This window comes from Ochotona princeps, chromosome 29, assembly GCF_030435755.1.
Source record: "Ochotona princeps isolate mOchPri1 chromosome 29, mOchPri1.hap1, whole genome shotgun sequence".
NCBI classification, from domain to species: Eukaryota; Metazoa; Chordata; class Mammalia; order Lagomorpha; family Ochotonidae; genus Ochotona; species Ochotona princeps.
The window spans coordinates 15,874,519-15,892,424 of NC_080860.1; the positions used below are offsets into that span (position 1 = coordinate 15,874,519).

The following is a 17,906-nucleotide window of genomic DNA, read 5'->3' on the forward strand; positions in this document are numbered from 1 at the left end:
CTCTGGCACTATGGGCCGTAATGGGGAGTGCTTGAACACAAATACATATCCTCTATATATCTGTGGAAGGAGTAGAAAAATGGGGGCTAATCTCATACTAAGACTTTGAGTCTGGGAATTTTACATGGTCAAGGCAGCCCTGTTGGGCTGCCAGTGTTTGGCGTGTCTTGTGCCTGCATGCTCACCTGGACACCAGGGAATGAGAAAATGACTCAGGCTCTGGCTTGGAGGCGCCTAACCATGCAGGGGGACACTTAGATGGTGCTGAGTCACTTCACTGCATCAGCACAGCACAGCCAAGCAGTGATAAAACAGCAGCAAGTCTGCTCATGTTCTGGCAAGGCAGACTGGCACCCAGGAAGCCCTACCACCACCATGGCCTACCATGGCCTACAATTCATGACCCAAGACCTTCCTCCCACCATGTCCTGAGAGGCACCTGCAGCAACTGTGGCCACTGGCTCTTGTTTGTCAGGAAGTAGAAGGCCAAGTTAGGATCCCCATCAGGTCTGGTAATTTGGGGAGGACCTCTGGAGAATGCCAGCCTCGTAAAGGTCACAGCAGGCTGAGGTCAGATTCAGGTAAGCAGAGAAGCTTTGTAAGTGCGTGCGGAGAGTGAAGTTAGGGCTTTACATCAGCTATATTTAGACCATCTCCCTGGCTTCCCTAGATCCCTTCACTACTTAACTCCTGTCTCATACTGCCCACATCTTCCGCCCAGAGCTGCTGTCCCTCTGTGGCCCACCTGTCCTAAACTGGCACGTCCAGTGCTCAGGCCAGAAGCACCCAGGTCCCCCTGGTTCTTGCCTGTTCAGTTCCATTCAGGCCCAGCTCCGCGAGCGCATCCTGGCCCATTCCCGGGCCTTTGTCGTCCTTTCCGGTGCCATTCTCTTGCCCGTCTTGTTCCTGGGCTGCTTCCCTCTAACTCATCCCCCCCACTGCTGTCAGGGTGCATCCATAATGGAGATGTGGGTCGGTTGCTGCTCTGCCAAGGGGTCCTCAAAGACAGTGGCCTTTGGCTGAAGGAGCCACCTGGTCCCACATTTCACATCACCCGCCATTTTCACTCTGCCACCTCTCGTCAGTTTCAGTTCCACTAGATCACTGGCAGTTTTCTGTCAAGATCATGAATTTTTCCTATAAAGTATTTACTTTGTTATTTATTTAAAAGGCAGAGTTACAGAGAAAAGGGGAAACAGAGAGAGGTCTTCCATCCACTGCTTTACTACCCAAATGGACTCAATAGTCAAGGCTGGGCCAGGTGGGATCTAGGAATCAAACTCCCTTCAGGTCTCCTGCATGGGTCCAGGGCACCAAGGACATTGGTAAATATTCTGTTGCTTTTCCAGACCATTATTATCAGAGAGCTGGACTGGAAGTGGAACAGCCAGGTCTTGAACTAGCACCCAGATGGCATAACAAGCAGCGACTTAGCTCACTGAGCCGCAGTGCTTGCCCCAAGATCATGATCTTTATAGACTTATTTTCTCTCTTCCCTCTTCTAACTTCATTTTTCTTTTAATTGTTTTTTAGAAGATTTATTTATCTTTAGGGCGGTAGCCTAATGGCTGAAGTCCTTGCCTTACATACATCAGGATCCCATATGGGCGCCGGTTGGTATTCCTGCTGTTCCACCTTTTATCTGGCTCCCTGCTTGTGGCCTGGGAAAGCAGTAGAGGATTGCCAAAGGTCTTGGGACCCTGCACCTGTGCGGGAGACCCGGAAGAAGCTCCTGGTTCTGGCTTCAGATCAGCTCAGCTCTGGTCATTTCGGTCACTTGGGGAGTGAACCAGTGAATGGAAGATCTTTCTGTCTTTCCTCCTGTGTGTATATCTGCCTTTAATACATACATACATACATAAAAAGATTCATTTATTTCTACTTGAAATAGTTAGAGAGAGACAGAGAAAGGGAGAGATCTTCCATGCACTGGATCACTCACCAAGTGTTCCTGCTGGCTAGAACTGGTCCAGTCCAAAGCCGAGAGTTTCTTCCAGGTTCCCCCACATGGGTGCAGGGATCCAAGGCCCTAGACCATCCTCCATTGCTTTTCCAGGTCGTCAGTAAGAAGCTGGATCAAAAGAAGGGCAGCTGGGTCTTGACCCAGCAACACACGTGTGGGATGCTGGTGCAACAGGCAAAGGATTAGCTTGCTGTAACACAGCACCAGTCCCTCTTTTAATTCTTTAAAAACATTTCGTTTTGGGCCCGGCACAGTGGCCTAGCGGCTAAAGTCCTCGCCTTGAACGCGCCGGGATCCCATATGGGCGCCGGTTCTAATCCCGGCAGCTCCACTTCCCATCCAGCTCCCTGCTTGTGGCCTGGGAAAGCAGTCGAGGACGGCCCAGAGCATTGGGACCCTGCACCTGCACGGGAGACCCGGAAGAGGTTCCAGGTTCCCGGCTTCGGATCGGCGCGTACCGGCCCGTTGCGGCTCACTTGGGGGGTGAATCATCGGATGGAAGATCTTCCTCTCTGTCTCTCCTCTTCTGTGTATATCTGGCTGTAATAAAAACATGAATAAATCTTTTTTAAAAAAAAAATTTCGTTTTGTATTTTTTCCAAATTATTAATTTATTTGAAAGAGAGGCACTACTTCACCACCCAAATGCCTGCCTGCAACAGCTGGGGTTGGACTGCAAAAGCCAAAAGCTGGGAACTTAATCTAAGTCTCGCATGTGGATAGCAGGAATCCAACTACCTGAGCCATTCATTACCCGTTGCCTTCCAGAGTACACATTAGCAGGAACATCAGCATCCCAAGTGGGGTTCACTTCCAAATGGCTGCAGTGGCTGGAGCTGAGTGGATCCAAAGCCAGAAGCCAGGAGCTTCTTCCAGGTCTCCCATGTGGGTTCAGTGACCCAAGTAAGTATTTGAGCCATCCTCCTGCTTTCCCAAACCATAAACAGGGAGCTGGATGGAAAGTGGAGCAGCCAGGACTTGAACCGGCACCCATATGCAATGCTGGTTCTTGCAGATGTAGGATTAGTCGGTTGAGCCATCACATCGACCTCCCAAAAAACCCTGGTCTGGCCTAAGTCTGTGCTTTATTACCTTGCTTACACCCCACTTACACCGTTATTTCACCTTCAGTCAAAGTGGAAAATCTAAATAGAGCATTCTGAGGAGGTGTGACAAGTTTTTTTTCCTTTCTATTTTCTTGATTCCATGGGAGTAAACACACGTTGTCTTTTTGCAGCCAACAAAGTTTATTTTACGTTTTGAAAACGAAAAAGTGGAGGGCAAACTGTGGCTCAGAGGAGCACACACCCTTGGGGTGCCCGCATCCCGTACTGGGACGCCCAGATACGAGTCCCAGTTCTGCTTCTGATTCCAGCTGCTCGTGAACATGCCCCTTGGGAGGCAACCGTGATGGCTTCATCCTGGCCCAGAACTGACCGTCCTGGCGTTTAGGGACTAAACCAGTAGATAGAAGATCTTCCAAATGAAAAAAGAAGTGGAAGACAGGGCACCTGTGTTAATCCAGTGTTACATTCAAGGATTTGAACACCCACGTTGGGAGATTGACAGAGCCCCCTCCCTGGCAGCTTTCCTTTCTACAAACTGCACGTCGCATCTGTAGACAAAACCCAGCACAGCCGACGGCCACGGCCATGAGTTATGGCAGGGTGGGAGTCGTTACCTTGAGTTTCTCTGCCCCTGGGTGTTTAACTTCTCCAAGTTAATGCCTCTTCCTGAGTATTACATTATCTCGTAGCAAAGTAGTCATTTATAATGTATATACCGTGTGCTGCCTTAAAATAGAGACAAGAGGGTCATCAGCATCCTGAAGCTTCTGGTTTTCCAAAATAACGTTTCTTCAGTGAAGTCTGCCTGTAGGAATTAAAACCTGCCCATGAATTTAAAAAACAAGAAAAGTCATCTGTCTTATCATCAGACAGGGAAATGGATGTGCCTATTATACAGCTGAACACTAGGGGCAAGAAGATCATATATTGAAAATAAAACCCATCATTTTCTTTTATTCCAATCGTTGCAGTCAGAATGGCGAGGAGAGGTAGATGAGGCTGAAGTCTGCTGTCCCTTCTTCTATCTAGGTCACCGTTTTGCACAACTTTCACCACCATCAGAAGGAAAGGGCTTCCTGTTGAGTGTTTTACAGAGAACGCCTTGTTCATTCACATTAGTTAAAAATAAAAAGACTGAGGGCCCGGCAACGTGGCCTAGCAGCTAAAGTCCTCGCCTTGAACGCGCTGGGATCCCATATGGGCACCAGTTCTAATCCCAGCAGCTCCACTTCCCATCCAGCTCCCTGCTTGTGGCCTGGGAAAGCAGTCGAGGACGGCCCAAAGCCTTGGGAGCCTGCACCCACTTTTTTTTTTAAAAAAGATTTATTTATTTTATTACACAGTCAGATATACAGAGAGGAGGAGAGAGAGAGAGGAAGATCTTCCGTCTGATGATTCACCCCCCCAAGTGAGCACAATGGCGGGTGCGCACCGATCCGAAGCCGGGAACCTGGAACCTCTTCCAGGTCTCCCACGCAGGTGCAGGGTCCCAATGCATTGGGCTGTCCTCAACTGCTTTCCCAGGCCACCAGCAGGGAGCTGGATGGGAAGTGGAACTGCCGGGATTAGAACCTGTGCCCATATGGGATCCTGGGGCGTTCAAGGCGAGGACTTTAGCTGCTAGGCCACGCCGCCGGGCCCAAAAAAATAAATCTTTTTTAAAAATAATAAGAACTGTTTGGAAACTTCCCAGGAGAATGAGGTTTTAGCAAAAACCAATCAAATAGCAGTGGTGGGACTTCATTTTCCACACGTCTCACCTTGTAGAACAAGTCCTTGTTCCTTGACAGTATGTGTCTTCCGGGTGCCAGGACCTTGGGTGGCATTGCTAGTGAGGCGAGGAGAAAGGACAGATAACTCCTGCAACTCCTCCTACATCTGAGTCTTTTGTGTTTCAATCCGAAGATTACTCTTTTGTTTCTGAGAAGAGCCTCATGGGATGAGAACGACAGCTAAGGGTGTTTCTGCATGCTCACCTGATGCTTGGAGTTTTCTGGGATGGAGGGCAGCTGCCTAGGGGTTGTCTGGGAGCACCCTGGTTTAATCGGAAGGCCACTAGATGGCGGCATGCACCAAGCTGCGGGGCCTTAGCCTGTGAAGATACTGCGTGTGCTTCTCCAGCTACAAGATTGAATAGCTGAGGAAAGATTTGAGCAGCCGTTGCTTCGGGTCCTTTTGAAAGCGAGGCTATGGGATAAACACACGGCAGTATATTGATGTCTATTCATCATCTGGTTGAGAAGCTGTGAGTCTGAAATCGCACCGTGTGACAATGGGAGAGTTGCTTTCCAACAGCCTGTGATTGGGTTTATTTTCTTAGTGTGATTTATGGCTGGGATTACAACGTTCTCTTGTGTATTTAAAAACATTCAGTTAAAAAAAAACTTGAAATACCTGAATCAAGGGTCAGAATTATGATTTTTTTTTTCAAAATAAAATAACCAAAATCTCAAGGGAATGACTGTCCCCAGGGGCCAGCCCTCTTTTCCTGGGTTAACTCGGGAGGCTGCTTTCTCCTAAATGAGGGTGTGTACTTACCAACTTTCCTGAACTAGCAGCTCTTGGGGGGTATTAAGATCCATGAGAAACTGTCCATGGGAGGTGTCGTGTATGCTTTGCAGCAGTTAAGCCATTTAGCCGTAATTGGTCCTTTTCCCAATCAGGGTTTTGTGTAGGAAGGTTTGAAATTATTTCTAAAGCCACTGCTCCTAGGCCAGCTCCAATTCGTCCCCTGTGTTTCAAAGTGAGAACGCAGAGAAGCGGCCTGGCCGTGAGCAGATCCCAAGTTTGGCTTACATTGTCCTTTCCTGTTGATTTCGTTCCGTTACAGATGAAGTGGAAAGGGAAGGATCTCTTTGACTTGGTGTGCCGGACTCTGGGGCTTCGGGAAACCTGGTTCTTCGGACTGCAGTACACCATCAAGGACACTGTGGCCTGGCTCAAAATGGACAAGAAGGTTGGGCTGGCACTTGATGAATCCACCGGGGGTGGGTGTCGGCATCCATGTTCCCGAGAGCAGACTGCTAGCTCTCGGAAACAGGCATTGTGGCTTCCTGGTCGAACAAGGGGCGAGGTCCGGAACGAAGTCATTAGGAAGGAGGGCCCGGAGACGCAGCTTGTGTTCTGTTCCTCCAGGCAAACGGAATTCACTCCGATTCAGCCCTTGCCAGCCCTGGCTTTCCTACCCGTTATCACCAGCCCCAGCCTGATTGCTTTTGGCTTTCTGCCCTCTAGTTTATTGAACCACTAATCAGGCTTTATGAATTAAAATTACTGTTATCTTCTTACACTTTTTTTTTTTTTAAAAAAACAATTCATGTCTTTGAAAGATTCTCCTGGGGCTCGTGTTCTTTAGGGAATTTTTAGAAATCTCTGCAAGAAACACCGTGGACCAACTTGAATTGATTGTTAATGTGATCTAAGGAATAAAGAGCGCCTGGTACCCGTGGCGAAGACAGAATGTCCGTTTTGTGCTCAGGATTCTCTGGGGGCCTCCGGAGCTGGTAGTAAAATCTGGGCTCCTGGCAATTTTAATGCGGCACAGAAATGGATAAACCTTTGCATTCCTACAAAGACACACTTACCTGCTTACCCGCCCGTCCCAACAGCGGTGACAGCTGGGGAGCGGGACTGTATGCTGTGTGTCAGTCTCTCCTACAAGACACCCAAGTTTCAAAGACAGTCGGTGTCTGATTCTTACCCCAAACGCTGCCCACCCCAGTACTTGCCCACGTGAAGTTACCATCTGCTGCTCGGCCTGGTCAGCAGTAAAGATCAACAGCCAAGTCTGACTCTAAACATACAAGGGTACGTCAAAAAGTTGGTGGAAAAAAAAAATGAATCAAAAGATCAGTTTCTTCGGGCACACAGATTTTTGAAATTCATGCATACGTGAGGCCGTGGGGCGTGGCCGTTTAACAACCTCTTGGTGCTGCCTGTATCCCATTTTGCAGTACCTGCCTCCTGATTCCAACTTTTCTACTGATGCAGACCCTGGGAGGCACTGGTGATGGCTCCATGTGGGGGGCCTGGGTTGTTTCCCTAGCTTCTGGGCTCAATCCCAGCCAGGGGTCCTCTGCAGACACTTGGAAAGTGAACCGGCAGATAAGAGGGCTTGCACTCTCTCTTTCTGCCTACTGCATAAGTAATTGGTACAAGTTCAGTAAAAATGCATTTAATGAAAGAAAAACCTGCATGAATTTCAATATTTCTGTGCCAAAATAAGCTTATCTTTTAGTCACTCTTTTTTTCAATCAGCTTTAAGTATTCTTCATTTACAGAAATCTCTGTCAGACCCCCTGCTAGTTATAAGTTTCAAATGATAATTCTTAAGAATGTGAGCCCTGAAGTACCACTAAATGCTGTTACCAGCAGGGGTGTGCTGGACTGGATTCCTTTTGAATGTCCAGGGCACTGCCATGTGGAATTTGGGCAGGAACACGGAGAGTTATGTATCAAAGACAGCTAAAGTTTCTGTGCCCTTTTTACGATTCTCAGCAAAGCGAATTTTAAATCATACCTGAGTGTTGGCTAAATGGATATTAGATTGGGGGCACCAGGAACCATGGAACTTGCTGCTCAGAGGAAATAAATGATGACACATGTTAATGGAGCCTGGTAGCCTGTCACATGGCATGTTTATGTCCTGAAATGAAATTCACTCTGCAGAGCAGATGGTCCGAGCTTTTCACAGGGTAGATGGGCTTGGTAGAAGATGAAAGGCAATGGTTTAACTGACTGTGCTCAGAGCACAGTTTTTGGGGAGACATTTCTGGAGATTCCTGGACAGAAAAAGTTGCCACAATGGACAGATTTCATGTCTGTTACCAAGTTCATCTTTAGATGTTTCATGAAGATCTAGCTCATTGGGCTCGGCGTGGTGGCCTAGCAACTAAAGCCCTTGCCTTGAACACGTCGAGATCCCATATGGGCGCTGGTTCGCATCCCGGCAGCCCCACTTCCCATCCAGCTCCCTGCTTGTGGCCTGGGAAAGCAGTCGAGGATGGCCCAAAGCCTTGGGACCCTGCACCCGCATGGGAGACCAGGAAGAAGCTCCTGGCTCTGGATTGGCATAGCTCCAGCCATTGTGGCCTCTTGGTGATGAATCATTGGATGGAAGATCTTCCTCTCTGTCTCTCCTCCTCTCTGTAAATCTGCCTTTCCAATAAAAATAAATAAATCTAAAAAAAAAAAACAAAAACGAAATAGTTAAGACCCTGTTGGGGCCCATATGGGATGCAGGCATTGCAGGTATTGGCTTAACCTGTGTTGGCCTAACCAAAGTGGATTATTTAAAAAAAAAAAAAGATCTAGCTCATCAACTGTAAGGACTATTCTAACATAGATCTAAATGCTAGAAGTAGGCAGGCCGCAAGAAGAAACAAACAAAGAAAAACAAGAGAGAGATTCCACTGCTGCAGGAAATTATAAAGCCTTTACTATGAAGGGTAATGCCCAAGACGTTTAAACTGCACATTTCTAGTTTTGAACTCTGTGGCCTCAAGTACATTTGTGTCTTAATCTTAAATCAGACTCATCCTGTGGGTGTTGGTTCATTTGGTTCAGGAAGCGCAGTGTGAAGTGAATATTATCTCTTGTGATATATGGCTTTGTGAATGCTTCCCCACTATAGAATCACAACCTTTCGGAACTGTGATGAAGTTAGCAAGGAGAAAAAAAAAAAAAAAGATTTTTAGCCACTTGCCTGTGGCAGGAAGAGGTGCCAAGCTAGCATGTTTGTCTTTTGCTCTGCAGGTGCTGGATCATGATGTTTCCAAGGAAGAACCAGTCACCTTTCACTTCCTGGCCAAGTTTTATCCCGAGAACGCTGAAGAGGAGTTGGTTCAGGAGATCACACAACATTTGTTCTTCTTGCAGGTACACCTGCTACCTGCCCAGCCCCTCCACCCAGCCCGCCCACCCCAGTCATCACCAGGTCTGAGCAAAGCAACGGGAGCCGACCCCAAAATTTGCTTTCCTGTTGCAGAAATGATCTGCCTCTGGATAGTCACCTCTTTCTGATTCCCTTTGTAGTGGGGAAAAAAAAAATCTTCTGAGAAAAATGTACTTGAGCGATGAGAATTGGTGTCAGATGAAATCACAAAGGTGTGAGAGTGAAGAGTGGGTACAAGTAGCTCCCTAACCTCTCTGAGGATGGAGCCTGTTTTCTTCTAGCTGACTTAAAAATGCTCAGTCACACAAGAAATCTAGAGAGAGAGTCCCCAAGTTCAAAATCTGCTCTCAACTGAAAGGGACTTGGGAACTCGGGGACACTAGCTAGGTTAATCTCTTGCATATGGCGCTTTAGACATACTGCTTCACGCTCCCTTGGTTTGGAATGGGCTGATTTTCTCCCTTGCTTAGGTAGTAAGCCCCTTAAAGGCGAGTAAGGCTCATTGAGTGCTCAGTAGGCACTCAACCAAATAAGAAAATTGGGAGATCCGTAATCATAGGTTGGCCATCAGGGGCACAGGGTGGGAGGATTAGTTGAAGCATGGAAATATTGTCAACTTTTCCGTGTTTTTCCTGCTGGGTGAGAGCACCTCCCCCACTTCATGCCTCGCTGTAGTGATTGGTCGGCTGCTTCTTCGTGTGCCCCGGTGGGTGCCCACTGTCAGTGATATAGGGGACTGCAGCGGAGGTGTTAATTACTATAAATCCCAGGAGTGCCTGTGTGGTCTCTCACAAAGCTCTCCTGTAATTAATTTGAGCCTTAGTATATTATGCTTAGCAAAGGTCAAGTAAAATGTGATAAAATCTGTTAAATAACTTCTTGGGGGCAGGGCAGTTTATTATTTATTTATTTATTTGCTTATTTATTTATTTATTCGTACTTATTTGAAAGGTTGAGAAAAAGGCAGACAGATCTGTTTATTTGGTTCACTCCTCCAAATGCTTGCAACAGGCAGGACTGTCTTTTTTTTTTTAAGATTTATTTATTTTTTAAGATTTATTTTTATTGGACAGTAAGATATACAGAAAGGAGGAGAGACAATGAGGAAGATCTTCTGTCCGATGATTCACTCCCCAGGTGATTGCAATGGCCAGGCTGAACCAATTTGAAGTCAGGAGCCAGGAGCCTCTTCCAGGTCTCCCACACGCAGGTGCAGGGTCCCAAGGCTTTGGGCCGTCCTTGACTGCTTTCCCAGGCCATAGGCAGGGAGCTGGATGGGAAGCAGGAGACTCTGGGTTTAGAACTGGTGCATGCAAGGTGAGGACTTAAGCTGTTAGGCTATCGCACCAGGCTCTATTTATTTATTTTCATTGGAAAGTCAGATATACAGAGGGGAGAGACAGAGGAAGATCTTCCATCCGATAATTTGCTCCCCAAGTGACCACAATGGCCAGAGCTCCACTAATCTGAAACCAGGAGCCAGGAACTTTTGCTGGATCTCCCATGCAGGTGCAGGGTCCCAAGGCTTCTGAGCCATCCTCTATTGCTTTTCCAGGCCACAAGCAGGGAGCCAGATGGGAAGAGGGGGCCGCTGGGATTAGAACCAGTGCCCATATAGATCCTGGGTTTACAAGGCGAGGACTTTAGATGCTAGACTGCCGTGCTGGGCCTTAGAATTTTTTTTAGAAAATATATTTTTTTAATTTTATTTGTATTGGAAAGTCAGATTTACAGAGAGAAGGAAAGCCAGAGGGAAAGATGTTTCATTCGCTAGTGGCCACAACAGCTGGAACTGTGGTGATCTGAAGCCAGTAGCCAGACCCCCCGACTCTTGGGTCCCCCACGTGGGTGCAGGGTTCCAAGACTTTGTCCCATCCTCAACTGCTCTCCCATGCCACAAGCAGAGAGTTGGTTGGGAAGTGGAGCATCCAGGACATGAACCAGCGCCCACATGGTATCCTGGTGCATGCAAGGTGAGGATTCAGCCACAAGGCTATCACACTGGGTCCAGGAACCTGGAATTCAATCCAGATCTCCCTCATGATTGCCAGGGGCCCAGCTACTGGACACATCACCCATTACTCCCAGGGTGTACATTTTTCATCACTGTCTCGGATGCTAGACTCAGCAGACCTGGGGTTTGAACCCAGGCACCCTAAGTAGCATCTTAATCATTACACCAAATATTCATCGCTAAAGAAAACTTGACAAAAGAGATCTACTATAAATATGAAATAACGGCTATTTATTTACTTATATCCACATGTATGGCAGATTTCTACCGTTTTCCATTAAAGGGAAAGACCTTTCAAGTTTTCTGTACTGTGGCTTTCCTATATTCCTTAAAGACAAATAGGAACTTGTACTGCTTTAGAAATATGTCTGGGGCCTGGCGGCATGGCCTTAGCGGCTAAAGTCCTCGCCTTGAAAGCCCCAGGATCCCATATGGGCGCCGGTTCTAATCCCGGCAGCTCCACTTCCCATCCAGCTCCCTGCTTGTGGCCTGGGAAGGCAGTTGAGGACAGCCCAATGCATTGGGACACTGCACCCGCGTGGGAGACCCGGAGGAGGTTCCAGGTTCCCGGCTTCGGATCGGCACGCATCGGCCCGTTGCAGCTCACTTGGGGAGTGAATCATCAGACGGAAGATCTTCCTCTCTGTCTCTCCTCCTCTCTGTATATCTGGCTGTAATAAAGTGAATTAAAAAAAAAAAAAAAGAAAGAAATATGTCTGACTTCATTGTCTCCATAAGAGCATGAAACCAGTTGTTAAACCTGGAAAGGATTTTTGTGTGTGATTCATTGCACCCGCACCAAGATCTTTTGAATCCCAGAACGTCCTTGGCATTACAGAATTGGCTTTTTTAGGGTCCCCACAGTTGAAGCTGCCATCCAATGCCAAAATCTCTGTATGTGTGCAAGTTCAAATCCCAGCTGCTGCACTTCCTATCCAGCTCCCTACTAAAGGCCCTGACCTTTGTGACCATTTGGCTAATGAAGCAGAGAATGAAAGATCTGCCTGTCCGCTCTATAACTCTGCCTTTTGCATAAATAAATAAATAAATAAATCTTTTAAGGAAAAAATAATTGGCTCTATTGTAAGCACTTGGAAGCAGTGCCTGTGCCTTATGTGACTTTGGCTGGATTTCATTTCATGCTGAAATGGTATGGTGTTTTTGCCATTGAGCAAGGCAGAATTTACTGCACTTATGAATCTCAGGACTGTTGACATCTGTGGAGGGAGTTGGCTGTCCTGTGGTGTTTTGTTGTTGTTGTTTGTTTGTTTGTTTTACAGAGGCCCCCACTTCATATAACCTCTCTTACTTCCACCTCTTGACCACTACATGCCAGCACCATTCAGAGAAATTAAGTGCAATGAGATGTGTTAATTCAACATTATGGCTTAGGAATTATATTTCCTGGATCTCACATGTACTTAAAAGTTGAATCGATCAAATTTTATTGCTTCCTTTTTCCTTAGAGCAGCACATTGAAAGTGATGGCTTTTTTTTTTTTTTCCCTGCAGTCATAACTCAGCGGCCTTGGTCTCTTTTGTCTTGTTGTTAAGACCTAGAAGTCGACTCCATTTCCTCTAGTGCAGCGTGTGCGCAGCGGGGGCCAGGGCTGCAGTCAACCCCAGAGCTGTGCCTGACACTTCTTGCTGTCACAGCTCTCTGTGACTGTCCAGATGTCAGTATCTTGTAAGCGTGAGGATTTTGGTGTGGTGTGTTTTTTTTTTTTTTTTTTAATTCTTCAGCATTGTTCATGAAGAGATAAAGCGGAGTTTTTATGCAGAGCCATCTTACCAAAGAGCTTGACAGGGGCCGAACCCTCAAGCTGTCAGCAGTCGGTTAAAATACAACATTGTACCTTTTGTCAGAAAGTCATTAGCAGCTGCTTTGGCAGCCCTTGTTAGCACACCCTGTAGCCATCTGCTATGCCCAGCCTGCACAGTGCACGTCCACACACACAAGGTGTCATGTCTCTCCTGTGGTGTCGTCCCTTTTCAGGTAAAGAAGCAGATTTTAGATGAGAAGATCTACTGCCCACCCGAGGCTTCTGTGCTCCTGGCTTCTTACGCCGTCCAGGCTAAGGTAGGCTCAAGGAACAAGCATGCGTTATCCTTTCTTCCTAGGCCTTCACTCATGGCACTGGATGGCTCCCGTCTTGGTTCTTTGGATTTTTTGGACATCAGGGGAGATCTGCCCCTAAGAAAGTGTGATGTTAGGGGACTTGGGGAAAATCACTGGTGCTGTCCCAACTTTGGTGTCATCTTGTGCTGTGTACACAAATAAGTGTATCATTTTAATGAATTAGAATTCATGCTAGACAGGTTCTTTCTGAAAGATGCATTTTTTGTGTAATTTCATTATGCGCACATGGTTCGTTACATTCCCTAGAACAAACTCTTTTTATTAACTGGCAAATATGAGTTTATGGTTTCCAATTATGACTAAACAGGACCTAGGCTCAAAAAGACCCAGATTTTCCCTCCAAACTCATGGGAAACAGCTGCCCAGTGGGTGGGGCCCACGCCACGCCACGCCACATCATACCTGCCCGCTATGCATGCTGTAAATGCTGCAGGAGCTGCTGTCTCTTGAGCCCAGCTAAACTGTGTTGTCAACAGAGAATCAGTCTCATTTGTCGAGTCCCTGCAGCCCAGGTATGGTGGAAGAGGGCAAAATGTTGCTCTTGTGTTTGTCTCTTCTGTTTTTATTAGACCAGAGCACAGTGCTTCCTGTCCCTCTGGTTTCCTGTTTCCATTCTGTACCATCTCTCTCAGTCCCCCTGCTTCCTGTTATCCATCAACACGTGTAAGGAAGTCTGCATGATGGGGACACTTGGATTATCTGTCTGATATTTAAAACATCAACTTCTCAGTTATTTTCCTTTTTAATATCAGGTATCCATAAAACCATCTCTGCATAATGTTAGAAAAATTCATTCCATATTTATCTTAGAGTGCTTTTTTTTTTTTTTTTAGCTTCATACGCTTCTGATCAAAGCCAGGGAATACTTGACGTATCATTTGGGAGGAGATGGGGAAAGCTGTAGGTACTGGATAGAGGAACAGAAATTGACCAGAATCAATTTAATCATTTGATGACTAGTCTAATATTTGCTGAGTATTCACCAGGCCTGGGGGACAAGGATTGTTGACTCTGTCATTAGCATCATCACTAAGGCAAGGATTCACTCCCTGAGATGGGCCCCAGGTCACTGGGGCAGTCTTGGGGTGAAGCCAAGGGCAGAAATTTGTAATTTGGGAGTTGTATTGTGTGCCTCTCCTGTTCTACTTCCCTGAAAAATGACTAATTGAGAAAACAGAAAAATGGGCCTTAATTCAACTAAAGACATATGCTTCCTTTGACTCTTTGATCAAGAATATTAGTAACAGGAAAAACGTGTCCTTTCACTCAGCATCGCCTTGACATTGATGAAACAGTCTTTGTCACTTTCATTAAATCTGAGCACTCCCTGGCCCAGAGTTCCTCCTCGCATGAAGCCTTCTCCCCTGGGGAAGGGAGGAGTCCCACCTTCTCAAGCACACCACCTCTCTTTGAAGGGTTTTTGTCTGTCACAAATGCTTTGCATAGAATTTGGGCCACAGATTCAAAGGCCACCTGTGGGTGGGGGAAAAAGCAAACACTTTTCAGGGAACCAGCAGATGTTTGCTTAAACAGATTTCACTGTAAGGAAAGCCCTACTAATTTGAAGCCTACTAATTTAGAGATGAAAGTGTTTCACAGACAGCATATGTGGTTCATATGGAAAAGGCTGTTCCTGTTCTTTCCGGCGTAAATTTTAAAGATTTTTTTTTGTCTTTATAAATGAAGGTAATCCATGGCTTAATGTTTGCATTCTGGGAACTACAGTTTGCTATAACACGTTTCCAGCTTCCAGAACTGCTGGTTAATATTAGAAGGATATCTCTGATAATAATATAATTGTTACTGTTTCTAGTGAAATTTCACACGCCCATCCCACTTACAGCTGTACAAAGTGTTACAACATGAATATTTCGCACCGCGCTCGGTGTAGTCTTTTCTGGAAAGCCAGACACTGTGAGTGTTAGGCCTGTGTTGCAGATGAGGAATTTAAGGCTTATGGAGGATTAATGATTTGTCCAGAGTCACAGTACTTTGATGTTAATACTGTTTTAAGGGAATCCACAGCCTACTTCTTGATGGAGAGGGATTTGCAGCAGAATAGAGACCGGAGCTGGCATGGGAGCCTGCTGCTGTTCAGGCTGCCTATGTCAGAGTTCCTGTCCCTCACTAAAGGAATCTGTTGGGAACAACCAAGGCCTTTCATTAAATTTCCGTTTCCTTTATGTGATCACATTAGTCCGAGCTTTTTCAGTAAATCATATATTGGCTCCTTCCATTATAGTCAGCTTGTTTTCTTCCACAGTCTTTTTGGAAATAGAAACGAACTTTAAAAGTATGGAGGGGAAAGCCAATTGAGCTCATTAACACATGGAATGTAATTACACACAAGTGTATTCATTACAGTATTTCAGCTGTTTGAATGATATAGACACAGTTAATTCCAAAGCATAAAGAAACAATTACCCTCAAAGCATAAATACAAATATTAATCACATGGTTCAGTTAACAAGAACCATATTTTTTGGTCAAAGTTTGAGTTATGCTGGCATCAAAAATATAGGCAGGGATTCTTTTGGCTCCAGTCACATGAAACAGCAAGCAATCTTGCAATGTTTAAGCCACCTGTTGGATTTTATATTGGCAATTTGGTGTTTGAAACATGTTCTTATTAAAAAAGACTTTGGGAGGAAATGGGATGTACTTTACAAATTATGTGGTACTGCCTGCAAACTTCTAGTATTTGGAGGAGAGAAAGGATGGAGGAAGACGATGCTTAGTGTTTCTTAGTATTCTCTAATGCAGACAGAGACAGGGTGCCAAACTGCAGTTAAGAATTGAGGGGGCTGGCATCGTGGCATACTGGGTAAAACTCACTTCCAACACTGGCATCCCATGGAAGCGCCAGTTCGAGTAACAACTGCTCTACTTCTAGACAAGCTCCCTGGTAATGGGCTAAGAAAAGCAGTGAAATGTGACCCGAGTGTTTGGGCTGCCACCATCCACGTAGGAGACCTAGAAGAAACTCCAGGCTCTTATCTTCAACCTGGCCCAGCCCTAGCTGTTGCAGCCATCTGAATGAACTAACTGATGAAAGATCTTGCTCCCCCTCCTTCTCTCTCTGTGTGTAACTCTGACTCTCAAATAAACAGATAGGTCTTAAAAGAAAAAAGGAAGAAAGAAATTGAATACATGTGCAAAACTGGGATGGAGAGTTGAGGTTGGAGAGCTTTGCAGGGCACCAGATCATAAATAGCTTTATCCTTGATGGATGAAAAGCCAGTGAGTTATTTATATTTTACATTTTGGTAAGATTTATTTTTTTTAATTTTTAAAGGTTTATTTTATTTATTGCAAAGTCAGATATACAGAGAGAAGGAAAGACAAAAAGGAAAATCTTCCGTCCAGTGATTCACTCCCCAAGTGACCACAACGGCTGGTGCTGCGCCGATCCCAAGCCACAGTCAAGGAACTTCTTCCGGGTCTCCCACGCAGTTGCAGGGTCCCAAGGCTTTGGGCCGTCCTCGACTGCTTTCCCAGGCCACAGGCAGAGAGTTGGATGGGAAACGGGGCTGCCAAGATTAGAACCGGTGTACATATGGGATCCCTGTGCTTTCAAGATGAGGACTTTTAGTTGCTAGGCCACTGCACCAGGCCCAAGATTTATTTTTATTAGACAGTCAGAAATACAGAGAGGAGGAGAGACAGAAAGGAATATCTTCCGTTCACTGATTCACTCCTCAAGTGGCCACCATGGCCAAAGCTGAGCCACTCCTCAAGTGGCCACCATGGCCAAAGCTGAGCCTGTCTGAAGCCAGGAGCCCAGAGCCTCTTCTGGGTCTCCACCATGGATACAGGGTCCCAAGGCATTGGGCCGTCCTCAACTGCCTTCCCAGGCCACAAGCAGGGAGCTGGATGGGAAGTGAGACTACCAGAACTACAGCTGGCGCCCACATTGTATTCCGGTGCACGCAAGTTGAGGACTTTAGCAGCTAGGCTATAACGCCAGGCCCTATGTTTTACATTTAAAAACACATCTTTTCATTGTATTTGAATGGCAGAAAGACAGATGGAAAGAGATCTCTTTCATCAACTGGTTCACTTCCGTAATGTGTGCAAAAATCAGAGCTGGGTCAGGCTGCAGCTGGGAGCCTGGAACTCTACCTGGGTCTCCCATTTGGGCAGCCAGGACCCAAGGACTTGGACTATCACCTGTCGCCTTCCAGAGAGTATATTAGGAGGAACCTGTATTGGAAGCAAAATAGCCAGGACTTGAATCATCCCACACAGGTATCTCAACCAGCTACTTGAACTACTGTGCCACAACCCTGCTCAGTAGTGTGTATTTTAGACACGAACTTTGGTAGCTGCTGAAGGACAGATTGAAGTGAGACAAATTCAGAAACAAGGAGACCATGGGGAGGCTGTCATAGTCATTTTGGGTAGTGGTTTGTTGAATGTGAGAAGAATGAGTTTAAAAACACCCAAGAAGGAAAAGTTGATGAAATAATACCATGAAGAAGCCAGAGTGGTGTGGCATATCAGAAAAGGAGGTCACTTAGGGGTAGTGCCAGTTTGAGTGTTGGGTATTCCAGTTCTGAGCCGGCTTCCTGTTTCGTGTGCCTGAGGGGCAGCAAATGATGGTGCACAGGCTTGGACGCCTGCCACACGTCTAGGAGATCCAGATGGAGTTCCCAGCTCCTGGCGTCAACCTGGGCTCTGCAGGTATTTGGAGAGTAAACCAGCACTTACAAGGCTGTTTCTCTTGTGAGCCTGCCTTGCAAATGAAGTGTCCAGGCAGCGTGTGCAGTCTATGGTCTGCATATCCTTTTTACTTTGCCTATCCTTTTACAAATTTATATATATTTGCTG

The 17,906-nt window shown here is 46.2% G+C and overlaps 1 protein-coding gene across 6 annotated transcripts in view; it reads left to right on the forward strand.

Moving 5' to 3' along the window:
* NF2 (NF2, moesin-ezrin-radixin like (MERLIN) tumor suppressor) overlaps nt 1-17,906 on the forward strand; it is a 188,331-nt gene that overhangs the window by 24,891 nt on the left and 145,534 nt on the right. For all 6 annotated transcript variants that reach the window (XR_009244386.1, XR_009244385.1, XM_058656721.1 and 3 more), the window contains exons 2-4: nt 5,861-5,986; nt 8,785-8,907; nt 12,933-13,016. Coding sequence is in view for 4 of the 6 variants with exons in the window: in XM_058656721.1 (XP_058512704.1) it covers nt 5,861-5,986; nt 8,785-8,907; nt 12,933-13,016 (333 nt within the window). In the remaining 2 variants the exon portion in view is untranslated. The remainder of the gene's footprint in view (nt 1-5,860; nt 5,987-8,784; nt 8,908-12,932; nt 13,017-17,906) is intronic.